Here is a 23,634-nt window from a genome sequence, read left to right on the forward strand (position 1 = left end):
ATCGTTCGCATAAAGGAGTATGGCGAGAACAGCGGACTTTTCGCTTCCCTGTTGAAACACGTCATCAGATGATGATTACACAGAGGAGGAAAAAAACTAACTGCAAGGGTCGCAGGCGCGGTGCTGGGCCTTATCACTTATACTTTGAAGGCTCATGCCTACTACTAAGCGGACTTAGACGAGACGCGACAGCGTGTAGAGTTTCTTTGCTGGTCTTTTCGCGATAGGTGCGGCCATCAAGGTTCTCACCTCGGTATTGCTAAGGGAAAAAGGAAAAGGGAAATCCGAGGGAAATCCACAAAGCCAAGCGTGGTGGAGAGTTTTGCGGAAAGTGATTGGTGGTTGAAGTTCCGCTCATGGTAGCGCGAGGCGAGTGTGGCACATATGTACGTACCATAAGATGAAACCCTACAACTATGAAGTCAAGGTGGTGTGATGAGATATGACACACTAGATTCTTTAGACCTCAGCGATTGGATATAGCACTGATTCTATATTAATAGGATCACTTCCGCACATTTTACAAGTGGGCAGATTATTACAAGCAGAGCGGTAATGTTACACAAGGATAAGTAGAAGTATCTCTACAACAGATACTCGGCGCACGGACGTGATTGATGCTCAAGTCTAAAGGACATGTGATTACAGTCCCATCGTTGCATAGTTAAGACTTCCAGAAAGAAAGAGTCTCTACTTCAGCTATGGCATGTAAATTTTGTGGAAGGTTTGAAGTTAATTGAAACAATGACTTGAACTAAAGCCACATCCTTCCATTATAGTATGTCCAAGGCATCGTCAAACAGGGCATGGTCAGATAACCCTTTGTCTACATCAATTCACACCGATCATATTACAACACTGGTAGAATGCATAATGAGAGATGCTGGGGTAAACTGAAATGCAATATTAACTTGCCATTCGATAATTATGATTACCTGGCGGATTCCCAATGTGATCCATTATCTCTCACTATCTCCTGTAACTCTCATAATCACCAGGCAACTCAGCAGGAGTCCCTCCTCCATCTAACTCAGCATGATTCTCCCCTTTCAGCTCATACCTCGGCGCATTGTCGGGTTTCTCCTCACCAACTTCCATCACTGGTGATATCGGCTTTCGGTTCTTCCTCCGTATCAAAAACCAGGCTAGAAGGCCTATCAATCCGAGGCCACCAATAACAGACCCGATCGCGATCCCAGCCGTGGCACCGGTGCTGAGGGAACCTGTCGACGAGCTTGTCGAGTCTGAGCTTAGTGGTGAGCTTGTCGGGTCTGAGCTAGATGATGGACTTGCTGATGAGCTTGTCGAATCGCAGGAACCGAATTCAGATTGGCAGCCCGCTCCGCAATAGTCTGAGAGGCAAGTCAGTATCGTGACATACACATGCTTGATACGGATACACTTACTCGAGCTTCCGCCACAGTATCCCTTTTCCGAACAGCAATCACCAAACTCGCTGCCTTCGCAGATGGCGCTGATGTTTGAATTGGATCCGCAGTTACCATCAACAGAGATAGCACCAAGGCTCGTTTCTGATGCTGCTATCGAGGTTGAAGTCTCACGAGTTGCTGTAGTGGCTGTAGTAACCGAAGAGGACTCATCATCGGATTCACAAGTACCGAACCCGCTTTGGCACCTATTCAGATGTCAGTGATATTCAAAGAAATCAAGTCAACCGATAAACGTCATTCAGAAAACACAAAACCGCACTTACCCAGCACCACAATACGTCGAAGTCTTGCCACAGTAGCCCTTCTCAGAGCAGCAGTTTCCAAACTCGCTTCCTTGACATGTAATGTTGCTAGAGGATGTCGCACCGCAAGATCCTGAGGTACTAACAAGCTGCCCACTACCTGTTCCACAGGTACCAAACACACTTTGGCAGCCCTCGGCGCAGTATGCCACAGTCTTGCCGCAGAACCCTTTTTCAGAACAGCAGTTACCAAAAGTGGATGTGAGGCATGTTGCATTGAAATCGGAATTAGAGCCACAGTTGCCGTCTTTGCTAACGGGGTTATCTGCGCGCGAGAGGAGGAGAGAATTTGAGCTAAGACGGACTGGTTAGGGTAGTCTCGTAGTTCAGACGGTGGATCTGTGAACTTACAGCTCAAAGCCTCCAGGGAACGAGGCCATTACTGGCGTCAATACACACAACAAACACAGTAAAGAGAACTCCATCGCTATTCCACTATGTAACAAACAATGTAAAGCAAACAAAATCCTTCTCTTTAGACTAGCAGGGCACAATGCCTTTATGATGGCCCACTCTTGAGAACGACCCCCTGACAGAAAGAGGTTAATTTGGCACATGTACCCTGCCACTCCAGCTCATCCCCACTCCCAGGGGAACGTGGGCGGTGAGTCGAGACAACTGGCCTATCATACTCAGATTAGCACCATAGTGCATCAATTCAATGTACATTTACAGCTAGATCCCGACATGGAGTGGATATGCTCTTAGTTTATCCGACTGAGAAGGCGGAGTCACGTAAGCACTAGTAGGAACTTCGGTTAACCTGGCCTTATATTCTCCGTACAAGACACCAATCACATCCTGGGATAGTATCTAGCTAGTAAATTAAGTCTGCCGCTTCGAGCTTTTTAGCCGCTGTGCCGCCCTGTGATCGACTGGTGAGACATATTCCAGTTCGATGTACAACTGTTCAATGAACTGGCTTCGCCACGCTAGTGGGTACTAGAAAAAATGGCCTCCCAAGTCTTGGTATACAAAAACAAGCAGTCTATTAACTATAGTCTAAGGAGCATAAGCTGACCTAGTAATTTCGTCTCTTATGCTTCCAGCGGTTAATCTTTTTAATATACTGAGGCCAGGCTCTTTGCCCACTCAACCTTGAGCGGGTCTAATGGCGAGAGATAGTTCTGAAAATAGCAACACCGTTCTTCAACTGTCTCTTTACAATGTATTCGTGCCTCACATACACACAGTACTAGTAGTACTATTCTCTTTCTATCACGTAGATAGTATCCTATCCTAATATTAAAGACCTTGAAAAAAATAATGTCAAGAATGCTAAAGCCACGGAAGGCTTTCTTTCGAATCTATGCTGTTGTTAATGAATTATTGAGGGAAATCTTCGAGCTGTTAATGCAGGGTAGGTAATCTTATCTTATCTTATCATTGCGCTGCTAGCGTCATCCATATTAGGTCAAGTTAGTGTCAAATCACCGAGCGAATTAAATTCTCTCCTTCATTCTTCAACCCCGCACCCAGAAATAACACCATGACATTAACAGCATCAAACATCACAACAAGCTGTAACTGACAGCATGTATGGTCTATCCTCCACGAGGCAATTCTCCCTTACCATGCGCAGGAGCGCTAGGGTACTTTATCTGAGTCAACGATGCCCTGGACACTGGACACCGACTGGCGAGAATGCAGGTTTGAATCAGTGTTGGCAGCCACGGTTTCAAACAAAACCGCCAGGCATGAACCTGATCAGATCTTACGGCACTATTCCAGATTAATCACTGGTAAATAAAACTATTGCTCGTAAGCTTGCGCGCAGAGGCGATGCTCGCGACGTTGATGAATTTCCTGATGTGGAATTCAACGACATGTTTCTTAACGCCTTTCCTGAAGTCATGACCGACGAAGAGCCTGACCATGGACTCCTCAAGCCACGAATATATAACCCGCAGTCTTCATCCTGGGAGCCTCATAGCAATCAAGACATAACACACAAGAAGGGAGATCTCTTGAAGGTTGTATCATGGAAATTGTTTCCATCTGCTTCAAGCCTTGCAGCCGTTCGTGCCTCCGCCGCCATCGATCATCTACGGAACATGTTTGGCCAAAAGCCTGACAACCTCGTGGTAATGCCACAAGAGATCAGGGAAGAATCACTAGACGCTATCCTGAAGAATGAATGGGCTCAACAAAACTTCATTCTCTCAGACACGGAGCCACCATACAGCGAGTATAAATTTGATCAATTTGATGATTTTGATGAGGGAAAAGGCGACCTGGAATCCAATCAATGTTTCTCCATGACGATGGTTTCGCGAAATTTGCCGATATCAAACTGCTCTCGGGTCTCATTTTTCTCTGGAACGAATTGCGATGCCCTTGTGGTTGACGTTCCTGTGTCCGAGTCCGAGGGCCATGGTCCCAAGATATCAAAACAGTCACTTCGCCTATGCACGACGCGCCTTGAGCCAAACTATAGTAACCCGGATCTTCGTCGCTCCCAGCTCGTTACAGTCTCTGAGCTATTGAACGGCAAATGGTCGCAGGGACAACAAACCTTGGGCGGACTGGTGGGTGGCAACATGGGTCCACTTGCTGTGTCTGAGAGACATATCCACCGAGATCCTGAGATAGGCTTGATGAATGTCTGGGAAAATAGGCCAGCACCGGTGCCACCAACCGTAAAGCCTTCCCGAAACGATGAACGTTCTAAAGCCAGAGCAGATGCATGGACTTTCCACCCGGACAGGAAGAGGCACGAAAGAAAGCTGGACAAGTTTCTCTACATAGGGTCCATTGAGACGGTTACTTTAGATGAAGCTGAGAATAAAACCAGAAAAATGGGCCGCTTTGGAAGGGATTGGAAAACCCAAGCTGGGTCAAAGAAGGTCTGCGTCAGCGAACACAGTGGTATTATGGTTGGTATCAAGGTTGCATGAAGCCTTAATCCTCAGCATATAACTATTCCATGTGTTGTCAGAATCTTTGATGATAACAAAGTATGATTCTAACTGGATGCCACGGCTTCTCGCGTTCTGTTCAACTGGCTATCTGGTGATAGAATTGGATTGCCTACAACGGATAGATAAAGCTCTCGTTCTCCAAATCCGTTAAATCTAGCATGGCAACTTCAACCTTGACTTTCACCAATTGACCGCTCTCGTCCAGTTGTTCGACGTAGTGATAACGATCGTTTTCGCCAACGGCATTGATCCTTTCCTTTCGGATCTTGTTCCTTCGAGCCAGGATGAAGTGAATCACCCACAAGATGACAGGCGTTCCAAACCAACTGACTATAATCATCGAGGACCAGGCTCCGTAGAATCTTGGTTTGGCTGATGCGACCCATATCTGGGGTGACACCAGGTTTCCAGCACTATAGCCAATCATAAACATGACATTCCTTGTAAGCTTTTTTGTATAGCCGGCAGCTGAAGAATTTGTCCACCCAAGAGCTATGATGTAAGCGACACCGTAAGTGTGAGCAGCTAAGAACATGCAGGCAAGGAGACCTATGGTTCGGTCCCAGGGTACTGTCACCATTCCTATACCACCGGCAATAGCAGGCAAGCACCAAAAGGTGCAGTGCAAGGCAAAGTTCTTGGGGTATTTCCGAAGGGCAAACGCTGCAATAACACAGTTGATAATGCCAAAGCCGCCTCCCGCCACGGCAACGAGGGTAGATTCAAGTGGACTGACACCGAGAGATGTAACAAGGAGGTTCTTTTGACCATAGGTGAGGTTGTTGCAGTACATTAAGGTGAAAGCTTGTAGTGCGAACAACCAAGATACTGGGTCTTTCAGTGTTTCAATGAACTGTGATCGTTTGAAATGCTTTTGCTCAATCGAGCTCTGCTGTGATTCCTGAACACGCTTGATGACATGGACCTTCTCTTGCAGTGTCAAGAACCGAGCTTCAGCAGGGTTACTAGGGTAATCGAACCAGACCCAGATGGAAAGGATGAAAGTTATACCGCCGGTAACGATATGGAGCAGCTTCCAGGGTAGAACTGGTCCGCTACTCCAAAGGAGGCCATATGCGATAAAACCGGTAACAATCGGTGCGCCTTGACAAGTAATCCAAAGGATCGGCTGTAAAAAAGATTGTTCTGCTCGGTTGAAGAACATGCCAATGGTCATTTCGAGCGCTGGAACAACTACGCCTTCGGCTGCACCCAAGGCAAGTCGCAAAACAATGAGTCCTACATACTGAGTTGCGACACAGTGGAGAAAGATGACGACAGACCAGGTGAAGATGATGCCGGCAATGAATTTGCTGAAGCGTAAGCGCTGCATGAGGTAGTGGCCTGGCCACAAGAATGCGAGATATCCTATCCGAGTTAAAACAATGTGAATTGAGGACCACATTCAACGTACCAACATAGAACATCGTGTTCAAGTTATTGTACTGAGCTTGCGAAATGCCCGTCTCTTCGAAGAGTCCGAGAATTGCTGCATAGCCCAAGGTGGATTTATCGATCTGGGTTAGAGAACAATAAGTCAGCTTCCACAGAAAGAACATAATGTTGAACGAGAGAACAAACAAAGAGCATGATGTTGATCGTTGAGAGTAGTCCCACCAATCGCAAGTACAACTTTCTTCGGACTCTTTTTTCTTCTTCGGGAGATAGAGGTTCAACACTGTCTCCATGCTCTTCAATAAGACGAAGAGTCACATCGGCGTATTCCTTCGTCACTGTCTTGCCCTTTGAGGGAGACTCAATGGATGGAGCGTCTGCCTCACCGACTACTTTAATTTCACTGCCCATTTTGATAAGATTCCGTGGGATGAAGAAATGGAACACTCCATGGACGGAATTGATTGTAATCTCAATTACTTTATATAACAACAGGTGATATATTATCTAATGCGGACAAGAAACCCGGTTTTTGGCTGTTCGGAGCCGCAAAACGCCGCACTAACAGCGGAAGCGTACATGACGAAATAGACGCTATTTATGCTTAATTGCCTGACATGGGGCAACATTCATTCTGACCAAGGCACATTTGGAAGTTTCTGTCGGCCCATAGGAAATATTACTGAAATGGGACTACCCTGGTATAACGCAATTAATCGTGTCGATTGCGTTATGGAACTCAAAGTTACATGGCTCCAAAGGATTTCGTCCATTCAGCATCTCAATAACTTCGCGGGTCTACTTCATTGGAGCAAAATGGAGCTGCTGACAAGATAAAATTAATTCCCTTGCTAGATTCCAATAATATTGCTCCCACGGACGAAAACTGCCCAGATAACGTTCGCCGTGAAGAAACTGTTTGCCCATGGTGTGCGCAAGTTCAAATTTTAAAGACGACTTTCTGAACCTTTGACTGGTTGAAAAGGTCATAGCCCCGAACCGCATCAGATAGAGGCATGATATTATCAAATAGGAAACTGAAACATGTTAGTTTAATGTGTCACTTTAATACCAGACACCAGCTTAGATGCTGCAAGAGGAGATAGAAGGATACATACCCAAGAGAATCTTGCTCTCCTTTCAGAACATTCATTGCTTCCTCGAAAATGCTTCTCACAGGGCATCGTCCCATCTGGAGTCGGACGTTCTTACTACGGAGTATTATAATCTATTGTTGACGTGATTGGTAGAACTTACTTATAGCCATCATTTCCAGACCAAGGAATCTATATCATATCAGCGACCTGCGAAGTATTTACTGCATAGACGACGTACCTCGGCATTATGAACACCAATACTACTAATAGCGCCAAAGGAACGGACTAAATCGAAGGCGGTACGAAGTGCTGGCGAAAGACCAACGACTTCCACCACAATATCGGCACCTCGACTATCAGTAGCCGACTTGATGCGATCTTGCATTCCAGGCTTATCATCCATAAAGTTTAGAGGCTCGGCTCCCAAATTTGCGGCTTGTTCAAGTCTTGATGGGACACTGTCTACAGCAAACAGATGCTTGGGTTTGAGTGCAGCAGCAGCAACAACAGCACACAATCCAACTGGACCGCATCCTATCACGACAATTGTTGAGTCATGGACATCAAGGTTTGGCATCATCTCAACACCGCTCTTGACGCCAAAATAGCCAGTTGGGAAGATATCAGCCATAAGGATCAGTGCTTGATCGTGTATACCCGCAGGGGCTTTCACGACAGTCCCATCGGCGAAGGGGACCCGAACATACTCGGCTTGAGCACCGTCAAGATTTGGCGAGCCGAGAGCTTGACTGTTGGCGCATCTGGCTGACCCGCCGTTCTCGCAGTAATAGCATTCACCACTATAAGAGCGTATTAGAACTGGGGTATGAATCAGGAACTCTCAAGGAGGCTGACTTACCAAGAAGCAGTAAAAGGCGAGACTACCTTATCGCCAATCTTTACCGATTTTACGGCTGAGCCTAGCTCAACCACAGTGCCTGTAAATTCATGACCCATGATAAAGTTGGGCTCCGTTGGCTCAACTCCTCGGAAGAGGTGCAACTCACTGCTACATTAGCATTGATTTGAACTTTTGGGGCAATTGGGTGACAAACGATCCGCACAGAGCAGTCATGTTGACTTTGATAATGACATCCCGAGGATCTCGGACTGGTGGAAGTCAGATATTTGAATAGGGCGTAAATGCAAGAACACACTTTGAGGGAGAGGCCTCTCCTCGACTGAAACATCGAAAGGGCCGTTGAAAACCACAGCTTTCATAGTTTTTAAGACCGACATTTTCTATCAAAAAGGTATACTCTGTAGTTAGTGAAAGGCAAGTCCAGAGAGCATAACACAATGCGAAAAAATATAGTACGAGCAGTAGATGTCTCAATAGTAGATTATTCAACTCTTGAATCAATATTTCTAGCAATTTATATGTTTCTTCAATCTTGTCTGGCAGACGAATCGGAACTACTGATTTTCCTCGGAAGTCATTAGGAATTCCGGTCCACTTGATATATCCAATCATGGTTGATTGTCAAATACACGTGAGCGGAAATGAAAAGTCTGTCTCCACCTTCAAAGTGAAACTCCACCAAATGAAACTCCGCGGAAGTTTCTAAACAACAAGAATTAACTATGACACCAGGATCGAGGTCCCAGACAGACGGGATCAGACGGGCCTGCGAGCCTTGTCGGTAAGACTACAAGCTACCAGTCTCCAGTAGACAATTGACTGACATTTTGTTAGTCGGAAGAAGTCCAGATGCACGGGGGAGCGACCTATTTGTTCATTTTGTGAACGTCTGGATTTACCTTGTGAATACGCTGCACGAGGTAGCTCAACGACCAACCGAGCTACACGTGCTACCAGAAACCAGAAGTAGGCACATACCTTTCCCCCAGATTGAATGACTTTGGCTTATCGACAGCGTAGAAAGTCCACGGCAGACAGGATACGCATGCTGGAATCCCAGGTTTCCTCCTTGTCTGGTTTGCTCGCGTATATTTTGCCCAGAAGTATCATCCTGCTCAAAGGCTCACCACGCATCCTATAGTTCAGGTGTAAGAGAAGAGCTTGAATCACATGAGAACCAGCAAACAACAGCTTCCATACCAAGGGAGGGTGTAGATTTTGCACCTACACTGTTTGCTTCGGACAAGCATGTATTTTCTGAGGACAGGTAACCTTGACGATACCTCCCGTCTCGGTCCATATACTCATCCGTTATTCACAGTCCAAATCCGCCTCCAAGCGTCTTGAGACATTTTGTAGAGGTTTACGGAATCAAGTTGCATCTCCAGCCACTACCTTTATTCGATGTTGAATGTCTTGGAAACATGCTACAAGTTTCACCTGAATATTTTCTGCATAGCTTCTTGGCACTGATGCTTGAGTTTTCGTCTCATTCATTTTATAACAACAAGTATCAACAAGCTTCTGCATTCTATTGGCACTCCGCTGAAGCTGCCACCCAACAACTTGCAGGGCGGGGGAAGCCAACAATAGAGGTACTACAGGCCCTGTGCATGTTGGCCTTGAGAAATGTTGCAGGTAATATTAAGAAACCAGTCCTCAAATACTTACTCACTCTCATATAGCTGACGATTTACCGCGAGCTTGGATGTCCGTTGGTGCCGCAGCAAGGCTGAGTACTGTTGGCCATATGTGGCACGTCCAGTTTACGAACGCTACAGAACATGACAAAGACAATAGATGCTATTGGAGTATTTACATGATCGAATCTATCTTCTTCCCTCATGTTTCCCAAGCAATAAAAACAGACCGCGCATATAGACATCCACCAAGTGTTGAGCCACCGCCACCACTGCCTCACGACTTAGACCAGATAAATGCCCTGGACTTTGATGACACCGGGGGAACAAGCCGTGATTTTGGTATCAATGCACATGCAGGGGGTATCATTTCTATCTGGAGTCAAGTCGCATCCTACCTACACGATATCCGCATGGGCGAGATTCAAATACCATGGCTACCGGAGTCTACATACTCCAAGCTTAACCTATCTCTGCTTGAGTACGAGGCTCAGCTACATCGAAAGCATCTGATGAGGAATCTATTTCCCTTCAAAAGATCAACTGAAGACATAAAGGCATATCGCCAGTACTGGAATCCGTGGTTGACAACGCATCTCATTCTCCACGCATCTCTTGCACTCCTCAACCACCCTTTCATTCATCTTGTCGCGCTCCGTCGCAACAAAGGCATGAGTCAATCTCGATTATTCCTTCAACAGGTTGTGGACCAGGCTATCTTCCACTCTGGATGGGTGTTCTGGCTGGTGGGTATATTCGAAGATCTGTCAGTAGATATCTCAAACCCTTTAATCGGATTGGCAGTTGCAGCGACATCAACTATTCCATGGCTATATCAGTTTGGCAGAAATGTCAAGCTTGCTCGAAAAGCAAGCCAGAACTTGGCCAAAGGACAAAGGCTTCTTGAACGCATGTCAAAAATTTGGCCATTCTTGTCTCGCAAGGTATGTGACACTCAAGCCAGGAACTCATAAGAGCCCACCACTCATGAAACGTCAGCTTGAAAGCCTCAAAGAACTACAATCACTCGCTATGGGAACACAATTGGAGACGGGCACGACTAGTGCAATGATTGAGTTCCCCCCTTCGATGATTTGGGTACTGCTCGATCCCATCATCGAACCAGCTGGGCTATCGAGCAACATCGACGATGTCCCCACAGGAAGTGCCACTCGAGTAAGCATCCATGTGACCACGGACTTTTTGCATCCGCTGGATGATGATCAGGAGGAATCGACACTGAGTCCATTCGACTGGGAGAATGGTTTAATGTTTCAGAATGACTTGCTTCAGGACATTTACCCTGCAACCTTGGTCCCATTCGACCTGAATAACCTGTAATTTGACTCCTAGTGTCCTTCCTTACCGGACTAGGTCACTCTAGGCAGCTGCTGAATAATTGGTGCTCTCTGCGTATGAGATCAAGCGAAATTTGAACCTCTATATTTATTGCCTATGTCAGATCATATAACTGGAACCGGTCAGTGCATGTCTTGCCGACACGTCATCTGTGCCTCTCACTCCCCCGCCTCTAGTTAAACGAGCTAGCTTTATATTTGCATTATTGTTTTCAGTCTTACACGTCTGCCCAATACCTCTTGATATTTTCAATTGAATGTTAAAATGTTAACCTGCGCAATTCTGCAACTTATTCAAGCATGATGAGAAAGTTATGGTATGAAGATGACTTTAATTTCCAATTCTCAACTATCCTGCAGGTAGAACAAAGATACCATTGGGTGTTGCGGATAACACGGCATGCCGAGGTGTCTGATCAACCATCATGGAAGGAGGCGCAGCTACTGTGCTATGGCCCAGATGTCGTGTCAGTTCCTGGACCAAGCAACTAATTAACGAGTAACCAGTGGCTAGGCTCGTATTTCCTTTTAAATAACTGCAATGTCCTACGCCATCTCTCTTTTGAGGCTTATACGTCGACCAGCCTGGACTAGTACAAGTTGAGACGGCAAGAAAATGCCGATTTACGCATTGACCAATCACGGTAGAAGAGTCAGACTGGGAGCAGCATAACACATTCAAAACTGGGGAACAGCCCCAAGGTATAAAAGGATCTGTTAGGAACTTCTATCAAAGAACTTAAATCATTAACATCGAAATCATACACTCTTTCCAACGACTTCTACAACAAACCTCTACTCCCAATATGAAGCTGAACATTCTCCTTGCCGCTGCTCTGGTTGCTGTCCCTGCCATGGCTGCCTCAAGCACCACAGAGACACACACCGAAAAACAGTAAGTTCACAGATTCCACCATTCGACTAGTGAGAACTAACACGGTACAGGACATCTACCGAGACCCTCAAGGCGAGCCAGACCAGTGCTTCCTCCAAGACTTCGAAGGCGGCTGCTGCTCCCACTATGGTTGTTGATATGATGGGCGTTGCTGGTGTCGCAGGTGTCCTTGCTGCTATGGCTCTTTAATTGACTGTCTGGAGCATGTACCATGATCTTAGCGAGAGCAGTTTACCACAACCCCTTCAATTCTATATAATAAATCTTTCTTGACTTTATAATATAATAACGTATTTGATAAACGAGCAGATTAGACAAGCAAGCAGATTAAAAATCTCTACCTTTAATTTAAACTATAATAAGATTATAATTAATTATTTAATTAACTTAAATTACTTACTATACTTTTCCCTAGATGCCTTAGGAACCTCCTAATAAGTTCTTATATTATGCCTAGTCTTACTATATATACTATATTGCTAAATACTTAATCTAATTAACCTTCCTTAACTACTATTTCTTAATAACTTGCCTATTACCTATATATTAATATCTATCTAATTAATTACTTATAATATCTTACTTATAATTATAATATCTTTTTTTATTATTTTAATTCTTTTTAAACTTTAGCGTTAACTTAATTTCTTATTTCCGTCTTAAAGGTTTTAAATTTTATTTTTTATAAGGGTAATCTTATATAAAGTTCTCTTTATTACTTTTATAAAAGATTAAATAGCCTTAATAATTAACTCTAGGGAGCTATTATAATACTTTTTAATTTAACTTTTAAGATATTTAATCTAAAATTAAGCCTTATTAGCTATTATTAAAGTCTTTAAAGTTTTTAAAATAAAAGGTTTAGCTATTTCTGCTAAAAGTATTAAAGTCTAAAGCTATATATTAAGCTTTAAGATAATATAATCTAGGTTAAAAGGAATAAGCCTAGCCCCTTTAAAACCTCCTTATATATTACTTTTAATAAAAATAGCTTTATAAATAATATAAAAGGCATTAAAGAATTAAATTTTAAAATATATAAATTAAAAAGTATTAGTTTAAATACTCTATTTATTAGCTATATGCCTTTTTTAATTAGTTAAAGTACTTAATATTAAAAGGCTAAAGTAAATAAAATATATAAGTAAGTATATTAAATATAATAATCTTATTATTCTTATAATATCTCTTAAATTTAATAAAGTAATAACTTTTATAATTATTAAGGATTAAAAGGCAGTAAGAATTAATTAATTATTTAGCCATTAATTTATTAAAGTGCTTTAATTAATTAAGATTAAGCTAGTTATTAAACTATTTAATTTAGCTTAATATAATAACCTAATTGCCTAAAAGCTTATATTCTTAGTATTAACTTATAAATTAATATTAGGCTATATTAATTTTAATCTCTTTTATATCTCTATATTAATAATAATTATTCTAGACTATTTAATACCTATTATAAAGCTAATCCTATTAAATTTCTAGCTATCTTCTAATTAAATATTATATTTTATAATTATATTCTTTATAAGCTAAAACTAGCTATAAATAATAATCTTAAGGGATAAACTAGTCTATACTAGGTTTATATTAGTAGATGCATAGGGCATTATAATATTATGTATAATAAAGTGTTATATTTCTTAATAATAAATAAAGTAAGTAAAGTATATTTAGGTAAAGATATTTTATTAATAGCTAGTAAGCTAAATTCTATTTAATGCTAAGTAAATATATATATATATATAAGGGCTTACTTATATAGTAGTAAGCCTTAGAAAAAGGCTTATGATATAAGACGTAAGCTATAGGGTAAGTCTTATATATGCAGGAGTAAACTTATAAGGCTTACTCTGGTGTGGGTAAGCTTGGTGTTAGTTGGAGGAAATTTGTGGGGTACGCGTGACGTAACCGCTGGGATCGTAACAGTCTACTGATAATTCTAAGACCAGTTGGAGGTGACCTCTGCCAGATTATTGACAAGTCAACGGGTCTGATAGAATAGCAACCGTAACTAGAAATCTGAATTTCTTCAACTTCGTCAGGCATAGCTTTGCATTGCTTCTTATATGATTCCAAACTACATTTTCTGTCTGTCAGCTTCCGGTAGATGTAGCACATCTTATCATTCTCATCTCAGGCCTCGACTAGGCCCTCCCCATAGTTAGGTGGTACAGTGGCATTTCTTTCGGAGATTCCATCTTCATCCGCAGTGCTTCACGGCTTTCGCATATAGACTGCGCCGGGAAAAAAGCTGTACTTTCATTCAAACTTGTATAAGAGGTTCAAATCGATATTTAAAGGGTCATGAACGAGAACAGCTCATCGTACTTACGATGATCGGTATGCACATTTGGGGTATTTAGTTTCGATTACACAACGTATATGACCATATAACTGGTTTGGATCAATACCAAAGTTTTAATTTTTAATACATTAGGCCACCATGGATTCAATTTTGTCCCAATGGGAAACTTTTCATTATTCAAGTTCAAATTAGAAACAAAACAACAATCTTCCTCCTTCTTCCTGGCTAATTCTGTGATTGAATTCTGTCAGTTTTAGGACATACACGTGCTGGATCCCAGAGTTCTTATTTCGGAAAGACTTGTGTCGAAAATATCTTGTATCTATCAAGGTTTTCATTATCTTCGAAGATTTAAGCGTATTCAGGTCGAGGATTGTCATCAATTAGCTTATGTTACTCTGAGTGAATGATTATTTACTTGTATCTTTGCTGGGCACGATGTGTAGTCGTCGTCGGTCCTCACGGGATTTGTGTTTGAGCCGGCGGGACACGTGACTTGGCCGCGTAGGTTAACAGCTGCACTCTTTTAGTAGCGAATCTGCAGTGAGGACTTGGTCGTTGACAGTGAATTTTGCTTCTTGCTACTCTTCTTCGTAGTCAATGAGTCAACTGATTGGGTATCTTTTTGGAAGATACATTTTATCCCGTCTGTGCCTACAAGGTACCACCGTTTCTACACGGGGTTATTTCATCACCTCACAAGAAACTCACTTTTCTGGACCCCTTAGCCTTCCGATTTATGAGCCTCTACATTTCAATAGTCTATGGTGATAGTTTATCAGTTTGTCAATGTTATGCTTTCTTGGGAAACAGACCATCACCCGGAAGCAATAAACGGATGATACGAGCTGGCTTCGGTGGTGCAATCTATTGCCGAAAGGCGAGATCGTGCATTATCCATTCTATCATCCAATCAAGGTCAATGCCTGACAGATGCCTGCTTCATGGTGGCGTACAAATTGTTACAAACGCTAGTGATGTTAGTATAAGCTATAACGCCACAAACAAATCCAGAACCAGACAGTCGGGTCGAGCCGCAAACTTTGGTCCGAAAACGCGCGGGATCCAGATGGAATATCTAATTTATAATTATTCCGCTCTTTTGTTTGTATCGTTGAATTGACTTTCAACGCTGAAAACACAACTGACATGCAATAGTAATGATTCTTGAATAGTCTCAAACTCCAATCTTCCACCCCATTACGTTATTGCACACCAGCTCAACATGATGCTGTCTGACGTGTTTGTTCAACAACGATCCTCTTCCATTGTTGTTTTTGAACTAGTAAGCAGTGTCTCATGAGTGCCTTGTAGTACCCATATCCCTGCAACACTACCCATCATAACCGATAGGTGAATGGGTCTAAGGATACCACACAGACACCCAAACCGATAACACTGACTGATTTAGATTTGGCTATCGTTACTACTTGTTTCAGATCCTATCGAGATGTGCACTGAAGAGTGCAGCCCGGAAAGCTAATGAAACCTCTTGATCCGCTCAAACGAAGCAGGATCAGAGCACACTCATTAAAAATAATCAGATCAGCGAAGTCAAAATACAGACAATACAGAACCGGAATCTACCAGGATCAAAGTTAAATTGATTAGTACTTGTACTTGAAATTTCCGTTATTATCAGTAAGGATGCGACAGATTAGCTCAGAGTGTCAAATCTGCATGGAGAATGGATATGGCAGTTACGGCTTTAGTGAAGGCAAGGTCGTTAACAATGCGGCTGAGAGTGAGGCGATAAAAAGGTTCATTAGTCCCGTACCTGGAGAACCAAGTACCGGGCATCTAGACTCCCTAGTTACCCATCGTATCGGAGAGCCAGCGGAAATCTTCCGGTGCAATCGCCCACGCTACAAACATACTGCACAATGACCGTTAAAGCTGGTGCAGTGGCGTCTTGCGTGGATGGAGGGTCTATATATGCATTGGCGCTAGCGCTGCAAATCAACGTATCCATGATGCTCAGTCGCGGATCTGGCGATGTCTGGACACCCACGCTTCTTCTTCTGGTTCTCAACCCTCCACAAAATATTTCGCCGTTGTTCTTGTTAAGCTTAAACAAGGAGAGGAGTGAAGCTTGCCAGGCTAGCCCTACAGGCTTAACGGGAAGCGTTATGCGCACAACTATAAGCACTAGTTGAAAGTGGCGTTGACGTTGGAGATATCAGCCTCATCTCATGGCTACAGCTGAGTTTCCAGCTTACAGTTATATCGGACTCCTAAATTCCGTTAACGTAGCCTCTGTGGGGTTAAACTTTGCAGATTCAATAGTCTCTAGTGGTGCTTGAGTAATTGAGGCCATTAGCTTGTAGTCTTGACGCCTAGTAGAAATTGATTGTCAGCATGAGAGTGCAGGGAAAAAGCAGTGATCATATTGGGACTAGTGGATGCACTCACTGTCCATACTGGCATCACGCTTGGTCCAATCTGGCAATGTTTGACTATCTTAAGATGGTAATCTACAAACTCTTTAATCGCACCTATTTTACGAGGTGATCTTTATTGACGATGCTGGCGTAGCAAGTTGATGACCTTCAGAAACAACAGATGTGCTTCAATAGAGTGACACCCATCCAGCCTCTTAAGTTCAACCGCGAAGAGAGTTATCAGGTCCTCGCTATCTAAGCACCCGCAGCGTGGTCTAGACCTGGCCCGCATGTATCTCTGGTCTACCGATTCTGCTCGGTCCGAGGACTTCATGAAATGGTTGTTACATGGCTCCAGATAGTGACTAAAGCACGAAGCTGTGCTTATTATGGAATGGGTGGGTATCGCGTAGTGGACTTCGTATTGCTGGACAACCGTAGAATATGTCGGTATATCCCGATGTTCTGGACCAATGTTACGGCCATGGAAGGCGGATTGGACGGAGTCCGTACTCACTGATAGTTCAGTCTGTTGAATTTCAGGCACCTTCCCTTGCATAACAAATAATAACATCTCGACGGTAACCCTGATGCCTTGCTTGATGCAGTATCTCTCAATCCAGCATATGTTGATTCGGGTTGACGTGCATTATCTCGCTTAGGAAAGCCTGCTTCAAAAGTGCCGAGTATGAATAGCGGCATATCCTGACGTTCGTACCTGTTTAGAGGAATGCGACTATTGTATTTAGAACGGTTGTATCTAGTCCCACCGTTTTCTCTACTTATCAACGTTGGAGTACAAGCTTGGGCGTAAGCTTCTACTGTACTACATGAGATGGACGCCCTTCTTTCCAGACCCGGGGCTGGGCAGTATTGTCTTTTGTGTCTAGTCGCTGATATCTAGTTCAACTTTGGCGCCACCGCGGCCAAGGTATCAATACATATGATTTCACAAACAACTCAATGAGATCAACGTCAACTACCGAGTAGCTAGAGGTTATCTCTACTTGTCAGTCCTGAACGATGCTAAAGGAGATAAAGACGGTAGACTCCCAGCCGGGTCAAAGGTGGAAAGTTGTCCAACGTTGCGTGAAAACTCTAACCTGCTACAATAATGAGCCATTCATGCAAGGAGCACGCGAACACTCTTGTACAAAATCGACCTTGCTAAGTTGGAAATCTCCAGTGAAACAATGGACCACCATGCTGACAAACAAGGGCACTGCAGTGCGTTGGGTGAGGTTTACCAAAGACGTCATATTGACTAAAAGGCTCCCAAGTGCCAACTTAATTTAGTTTAAAGCTTATTTTGCGCTGAAAATCGAGTCCCGGACTATTCATCAGGTATAGCACAATAATAGGTTTTGTTTTCCTACATAGCAGTTGGCATTGCTGCTCATTGCCAGCTTGACATAGCAACCTTGATAAACACTAAAGTGCCAATATAAAAGACAATTCAAGAAATTCGAGCCAACATTAAGCAAAGTTAGATCTAATGCAGGTTTTCTACTAGTACCAGAGCGAGGTAGGTTCGAGACTTCGTCTATCAACCATGTCACACATGTCGTGCATGAACCCTTCGCTTGGCCGCTCCATTATCTAACCCCCTCCTCCCACACCCCTATCTTCCCTAGATCGCGATGCGTTTATTTCAACATCATTGACACGATCTCCTTCCCTCTTGGGATTGCAGGCTAACACAAACTGCAATCTGTATGCAGATCGGTGGCTTAGTCAGTCCAACAATCACGCGATCAGCTCTAATCCCACATATCACCTACTAGCATCCTCGAAGAACTTAGTGTCACCGCTATCAATGCACCGTCTTCACCATCACTTCAATGTTTGATTTTCAAGACACATAAAATCCCTGCACTCACCCCGCAACCCTCTCTACGCACACCAGATACGGAGTGCGTCGTGTAATTCAGCAATGAAAGTATCAAGTATGGAAATATGTGGCTGCACGCTCATACCAGAGGCGTTGTTACCGTGGACAGTAATTTCGATGGAAAAAGGGATTTCAAAGATCTTTTCCCTTTTTGGAAGAACCGTGATGCGTATATATTCTCTATTGTGTTTAACTAATTAAATCCAGAATGACCCTTTGGTGCAATGGTCCAACGGCCTCATGACTGCATTCACACCGGGGATATGTAGTATTCTAGTGTTCACAAGTACAATCTATTTCGCGTCCATCCTAATCCTCTTTCTTCTTATTCCCCGACTCTCCACGATTATAGCCCCAAAGACGCTTACGTTCCAGACCCCACCACCGAGTTACAGCCTCTGCTTCAACAACCCACTGCGAAGCATCCTCGCCATACTTTGACTTAACAGTGCTAACTAGGTCATCCTTGGACCATTTCTCAAGAGGCTTGAGTTCAAGAGGATCGTTTTTTAAGTCCGTAAACCGATACTCGGACTTGTCGTCTAGAGGTAGCACAAGCCTCCAAGGGGCATCTGCCGATGTCACCGACAGCAAGCTCCCCCCTCCGTTGATAATGCCAAAGTTCCATGCGCGTCGGCCGTTATGCGAGTTCTTGTATGGTCGGATTAAGGATTGGCCTTCGTAGTCATAAAGAAGTTCAGAAGCAACCTCTGTATCCTTCGTATTAAGTGAGTGAGTGTTAATCAGGAGGTCAAAGATAGTTGGGAGGATTGATAACGAGGTAGCGTTTGCGTTATACTGAACCCGAGGAATATTGGGGTGCCTGAAGGTGATTGGAACACGGAAATTGCTGATGTGGCCATTCCCGTATGTGCCTGTTTTAGAGGGAATGTCTTCTTGGAATGCCTGGCCGTGATCTCCGACAAAGACAATAAGCGTCTCATTTGAAATACCAAGGTCATCAAATATTTGCAAAAATTCTCCAAGCCAGGCATCGGTAAAGCGCATTGCGTTCAGATACTTATTAAAATCCTCATGCCATCCCATATTATCTTTTGTATTAAGATAACCGGTTGAGTTAAAGGATTTTGGTACCCCCCATGGGTGATGGGTGGTACTCGTAAAGTGTGAAAGAAACATTCGCTTGCCTTCTTCTTGCACTTGCTTGATGTAATCCCTGACGTGCGAGTTCAGTGTTGTCTCGGCGTATCCGAAATAGTTGATCTCTTCCAGCTCCTCACCCTCCTTGGCGTCATGTTCTAACCGGTTCTTCGTAATAATTTCTTTGAAGCCGATCTTCTTGTCGAACTTGTCCTGTCGATCATATCCATCCGTGATAGACTGGAAAAACGCGGGTACCCACTGCAGTTCTGTAAAGTCGCCGGTTGACTTATTCTCCTTGATGTTATTGAAGAGATCTAAAATCTGAGGAATGCAAGGCTGATAGCTCTGCGTCTCTGACTCTTCAAATTTGTCAACTGGCATTGACCAAGCACCACAGAGAGTTGTGGCTAGGCTCTTGACTGACACCGAGGATGTTGTGAGACCGCCAACTATATTGATACCACCAAATCCGTCCTGTGTTGTATCATTCCACTCTGGTATTACAACAGGGCCGAAATTCGACCCGTCCTTTTTCTTAAAGTTCCCAGACTTGCCCGTGATCCTTTCGGCAACTGGGCCTAGCTTAGATAATCGTGCATTGATCTCATCTTCGTCTGCGTCCCCATGGGACTTCATGATCATCTGGTGATAATCAGAGCCCTGTTGAAGAGGGAAGAGCTCCTCTCGATAACTCTCCATCAAGATTAACGCGACGTGTCGGATCTTGACGGTTTCGTTTTTGAACGCATTCTGCAAGACGTCCAATATGCTGTCATCAAGGTTCGTGATTTTCAGAGGGTCGTTGACCGGGTTATAAAAGGTTCCGTCAACCTCGGCGCCAAAACAGCTTTGGTTATTCTTGGTCTGAGTTGTGTTTTGTGGAGACCACTTGAGGAAGCCAGAAGGGACTACTTCTGGGAGCCATTTGGGGATTGTGTCTCTATACTGCCTGATATACTTGTTGCTGCCTGGAGCCCATCCTTTGAAGTGCCCCTTGGGATTTTCCCATTTTGATTTTTCAACGAGGCTGGGAAGTGGCCACTTATTTCCATTCAGTGCAGCTTGTTCGGCACATATATCAGGCACTGGCTTGAACATCTCCAATAAGGCAAAAGGGAGGGTCACCGACATCATGTTGTAGGGAGTGGATGGACGACAAACAGTTGTCAGGGCCAAGAAGCCTCCGATAGTCGCAATGATGCCCCAATGGGGAGGTTGAACTGACGCTTCGTCCTGGGGATGCTCAGAATCAAGCACGGGGCTTTTTTCAATGTCGTCTCTGTTTTCGCTCTCATCAAAGCTGCTATCGGATCTAGAAGGATCCTGGCTGACTTTTACATAGCGAGTAAAACGGTGACCTCTATATATCCTGGAATGTTTGAGTAATGACCATACTTGACGCTTGTTAGCATCAGAATAGTCAAATGATAGGAGAGGGCCACATACAATAGGTTATGGGCGCCCCAACCCTGAAGCAAAGTTCACCCGCAGCTCTGTAAAGGTACCACTTCGTAACCCAAGCGATAGCAAGGATAAGAATACCGAATGCCAAGACAGTATGAATACCACTCAGCAGAATCTTTATGCCGTTCTTATCACCTGCATAGCTTAATGCTTCAGTCCATCTTATCTCATTTCCAGTTTCATAAAAGAAACCAAGTTGCGAAGACGCAGCTCCCCAAAAGACGATACTGTACTGTCATATTAATATTCAAGTCATTATATGAAACAGTGTCAAGTATCGGAGACGTACGAGAGGATGCAGCATAGGATGCAGACAGTGTTGACTAAAGTCGCGCCTGTCTTGGGTCTTAATGCCTGACGCGAAAGACTAATGATGAAGACATCTGAAAGAAGCAACGATGGCAGAAATAAGATGAAGGCGACAGGGGAGATATTCTTGACATTGGTGGATAGATGGATAAACTTTGTGGAGATTAAGGAAATGCAGGTTATAGAGAAACAGAGTTGTACAAAAGTTGCGGACATTTTCAATAATGTGGTAAGAAAATGAGCTTGGACACGAAAGATGCTGTGAAAAAGGTATGGGCAAAGTAGACAATATATTTTGTATACACATCACGGGAGGAAAGACTACTCCTTGGCAAATGTTAGGACGACAATAAGGTAAACCGCAGGGGATCAGCTATGGCTGTGCCAAAGAGCGAATGCAAATAGTACCTACTCCAGGATGCGTCTTCAGCGTCATCTAGAACCCGAAAAGGATAAGCTATAAGAAAGTGGCGGTTGTGTGGCTTGATACCTGCGTCTAGTCTTTCTCCAACTTGATTCCGATTAACCGAGACATTATGAACCTTATCTCCGCTTATGCAAGAGGGCCCACAATGATCGAGGCTCGCTGTTGTCCTATTTCAGAATAGATCCAACTGTTCCGGGTTATGATCTTCGTACTTGAACGACCCAAATAGGATTCAGGTCTCCATGTCCTTTGCACAGACTCCGATGAAACTAGCGGCTGGAGAAATCCGGGGGAGACTTGGTTTGGTAACAGCTTACCCTGCCGTCTACGCATAAGACAAGTCTCGATCTATGCACCTGCTGCATCTTGCCAATGCAGTGATGATAATGCAGTCTCATAATGCATTGGAGTGCAGTAGCGCCATCAGATCTTGGACTATCTGGCGTTTGAATTTCTTACAACGTCTTGTAAGCACTACGTATGACTCCAAAAGCGATGGGTCCAGTTCGTTTGGACCATCTCGGGTAACGCCACAATGGATAATTGGGTGGCCGTTATACTAAATCTCAACGGTCAACGGCGTGTTAGTAAACTAGTAACTGTTATTTTGCCACTGATTGCTCGTGTGCTATCCTTTAATATTCCTTTCTGGCATCGTTGGTTCGCGGACTATCGTCGTCATGGGCTTGAAGGCTTTCAATAAACCCAAATGCCGCAGTTGTGATGGTTACATACTTTAGCTAGCCAAATAGTGACGCGGACTTTTCCTTACAAGATAATGGGAGTGTCTTCAAGCTCAGGGGCTGAGATAGGAGTCGAAAACGTTGTGTTGTCATGTCTCATCAAATCAACACCTCCTCTGACGGATAGTGTGTCCGCCACCAGGTCTCGGTCCACAACCCACCCGTTTGTTGAGATCTCGAGAACATAAGGTATTCTCAGATATTTTATGTTCTATATCTGAACTTCCTGGTATCTCATGTACACATCACAAGCAACCTGCGAGCCAGATTTCCATCCCGAACACAAAACGTTTGAGTCACGTTTGAGTGGGATACATGGCATAATCGGGAAATCGTTATGAACATGATGGTTCGTTATCTCCCTAATCGAGTGAGATGTAATCTGAATCCAAAGCACAATTAGAGTTCGAGATGAATCAAACATATCATTGGGAGCTTTTCGTTTGGATTATAATGTATGGTGTTTAGTATAGTGTTATAGGTGACAAAAGGAACTATCGGACTGAACTCTGTGCCCCGAAAATCAAGGTTTATACCATCGAAATGTTAAGGGATTATGCTCAGTAAAGAACGTGAAGGGAGTACTGTTAGTGAATGTCTTTCTTTATTGTCTTAACACCCCGAATGTCCTTCATCATCATTAAATCACTTTGATACGGACAGGTAAATACACCATGCAGTTGGTCACAGTACATGTTTAGTGGGCGACAGTAGTCTCATGTGGCTGGTTCCAGATGCTCGGCGAAAGGGATGCATGAACTGGAAAAAGCGAAATGAACATGGCGTTAGGGTTGCCAGTGTCTTATCTGAGACATTGGAGGGTATCTAAGGCTAGGCTTTTGTCAAGGATAGGACTATCAGTACGTTATGTGAGGAGAAGGGTAATTCCGCAACGATTGAATACCAGCAGTCTATATAACCTCAACTGTCCACCATAGCTTGCTGTTGAAACGAAGGCATATTATCGGAGGTAACAGCCCTTTTGTTGTTTATTCGTACAATTACCCATCGGTGAGTTGTGAAACCCTTGATCTCTTCTGTAACCACCATAGGTTCCCCCTCCAACAGACGCGCTGCTGA

General features: G+C 43.7%; 7 protein-coding genes across 7 annotated transcripts; 3 read left to right on the forward strand and 4 right to left on the reverse strand.

The window, feature by feature from the left end:
• Window positions 1–766: 766 nt before the first annotated feature.
• EDB82DRAFT_502483 (uncharacterized protein) lies at window positions 767–2,210 on the reverse strand. Its single transcript, XM_025736603.2, has 4 exons — window positions 2,105–2,210; window positions 1,715–2,047; window positions 1,407–1,636; window positions 767–1,352 (listed from the first exon to the last, which is right to left on the reverse strand). Exons 1-4 carry the CDS (start codon window positions 2,176–2,178, stop codon window positions 970–972), a joined length of 1,020 nt encoding a protein of 339 aa, XP_025587193.1. The 5' UTR covers window positions 2,179–2,210; the 3' UTR covers window positions 767–969.
• Window positions 2,211–3,206: 996 nt separating this feature from the next.
• Window positions 3,207–4,650, forward strand: EDB82DRAFT_576177 (uncharacterized protein; the record flags this gene model as incomplete). The annotated part of the gene is made up of 2 exons (XM_025736604.2): window positions 3,207–3,345; window positions 3,520–4,650. Exons 1-2 carry the CDS (start codon window positions 3,289–3,291, stop codon window positions 4,648–4,650), a joined length of 1,188 nt encoding a protein of 395 aa, XP_025587194.1. The 5' UTR covers window positions 3,207–3,288.
• Window positions 4,651–4,783: 133 nt separating this feature from the next.
• EDB82DRAFT_427704 (major facilitator superfamily domain-containing protein) lies at window positions 4,784–6,480 on the reverse strand (the record flags this gene model as incomplete). Its single annotated transcript, XM_065607661.1, has 4 exons — window positions 4,784–5,729; window positions 5,838–6,042; window positions 6,089–6,191; window positions 6,256–6,480. 4 exons carry the CDS (start codon window positions 6,478–6,480, stop codon window positions 4,784–4,786), a joined length of 1,479 nt encoding a protein of 492 aa, XP_065465154.1.
• Window positions 6,481–6,957: 477 nt separating this feature from the next.
• Window positions 6,958–8,530, reverse strand: EDB82DRAFT_199975 (chaperonin 10-like protein). The gene is made up of 7 exons (XM_065607197.1): window positions 8,324–8,530; window positions 8,222–8,276; window positions 8,026–8,172; window positions 7,405–7,966; window positions 7,327–7,355; window positions 7,188–7,280; window positions 6,958–7,106 (listed from the first exon to the last, which is right to left on the reverse strand). Exons 1-7 carry the CDS (start codon window positions 8,403–8,405, stop codon window positions 7,010–7,012), a joined length of 1,065 nt encoding a protein of 354 aa, XP_065465155.1. The 5' UTR covers window positions 8,406–8,530; the 3' UTR covers window positions 6,958–7,009.
• Window positions 8,531–8,750: 220 nt separating this feature from the next.
• On the forward strand, window positions 8,751–11,009 carry EDB82DRAFT_426551 (uncharacterized protein; the record flags this gene model as incomplete). The annotated part of the gene is made up of 6 exons (XM_065607652.1): window positions 8,751–8,809; window positions 8,873–8,930; window positions 9,049–9,176; window positions 9,350–9,666; window positions 9,714–10,612; window positions 10,668–11,009. The coding sequence occupies 6 exons, from the start codon at window positions 8,751–8,753 to the stop codon at window positions 11,007–11,009; spliced, it is 1,803 nt and encodes a 600-aa protein (XP_065465156.1).
• Window positions 11,010–11,800: 791 nt separating this feature from the next.
• EDB82DRAFT_557133 (uncharacterized protein) lies at window positions 11,801–12,110 on the forward strand (the record flags this gene model as incomplete). Its single annotated transcript, XM_025736610.2, has 2 exons — window positions 11,801–11,921; window positions 11,972–12,110. Exons 1-2 carry the CDS (start codon window positions 11,833–11,835, stop codon window positions 12,108–12,110), a joined length of 228 nt encoding a protein of 75 aa, XP_025587199.1. The 5' UTR covers window positions 11,801–11,832.
• Window positions 12,111–18,816: 6,706 nt separating this feature from the next.
• EDB82DRAFT_462703 (alkaline-phosphatase-like protein) lies at window positions 18,817–21,600 on the reverse strand (the record flags this gene model as incomplete). The annotated part of the gene is made up of 3 exons (XM_025736612.1): window positions 18,817–21,005; window positions 21,058–21,302; window positions 21,365–21,600. The coding sequence occupies 3 exons, from the start codon at window positions 21,598–21,600 to the stop codon at window positions 18,817–18,819; spliced, it is 2,670 nt and encodes an 889-aa protein (XP_025587201.1).
• Between the last annotated feature and the right edge of the window lie 2,034 nt (window positions 21,601–23,634).

The sequence above is a fragment of the Fusarium venenatum genome (genome assembly GCF_020744135.1).
Source record: "Fusarium venenatum strain MPI-CAGE-CH-0201 chromosome Unknown EDB82scaffold_2, whole genome shotgun sequence".
Classification (NCBI taxonomy): Eukaryota; Fungi; Ascomycota; class Sordariomycetes; order Hypocreales; family Nectriaceae; genus Fusarium; species Fusarium venenatum.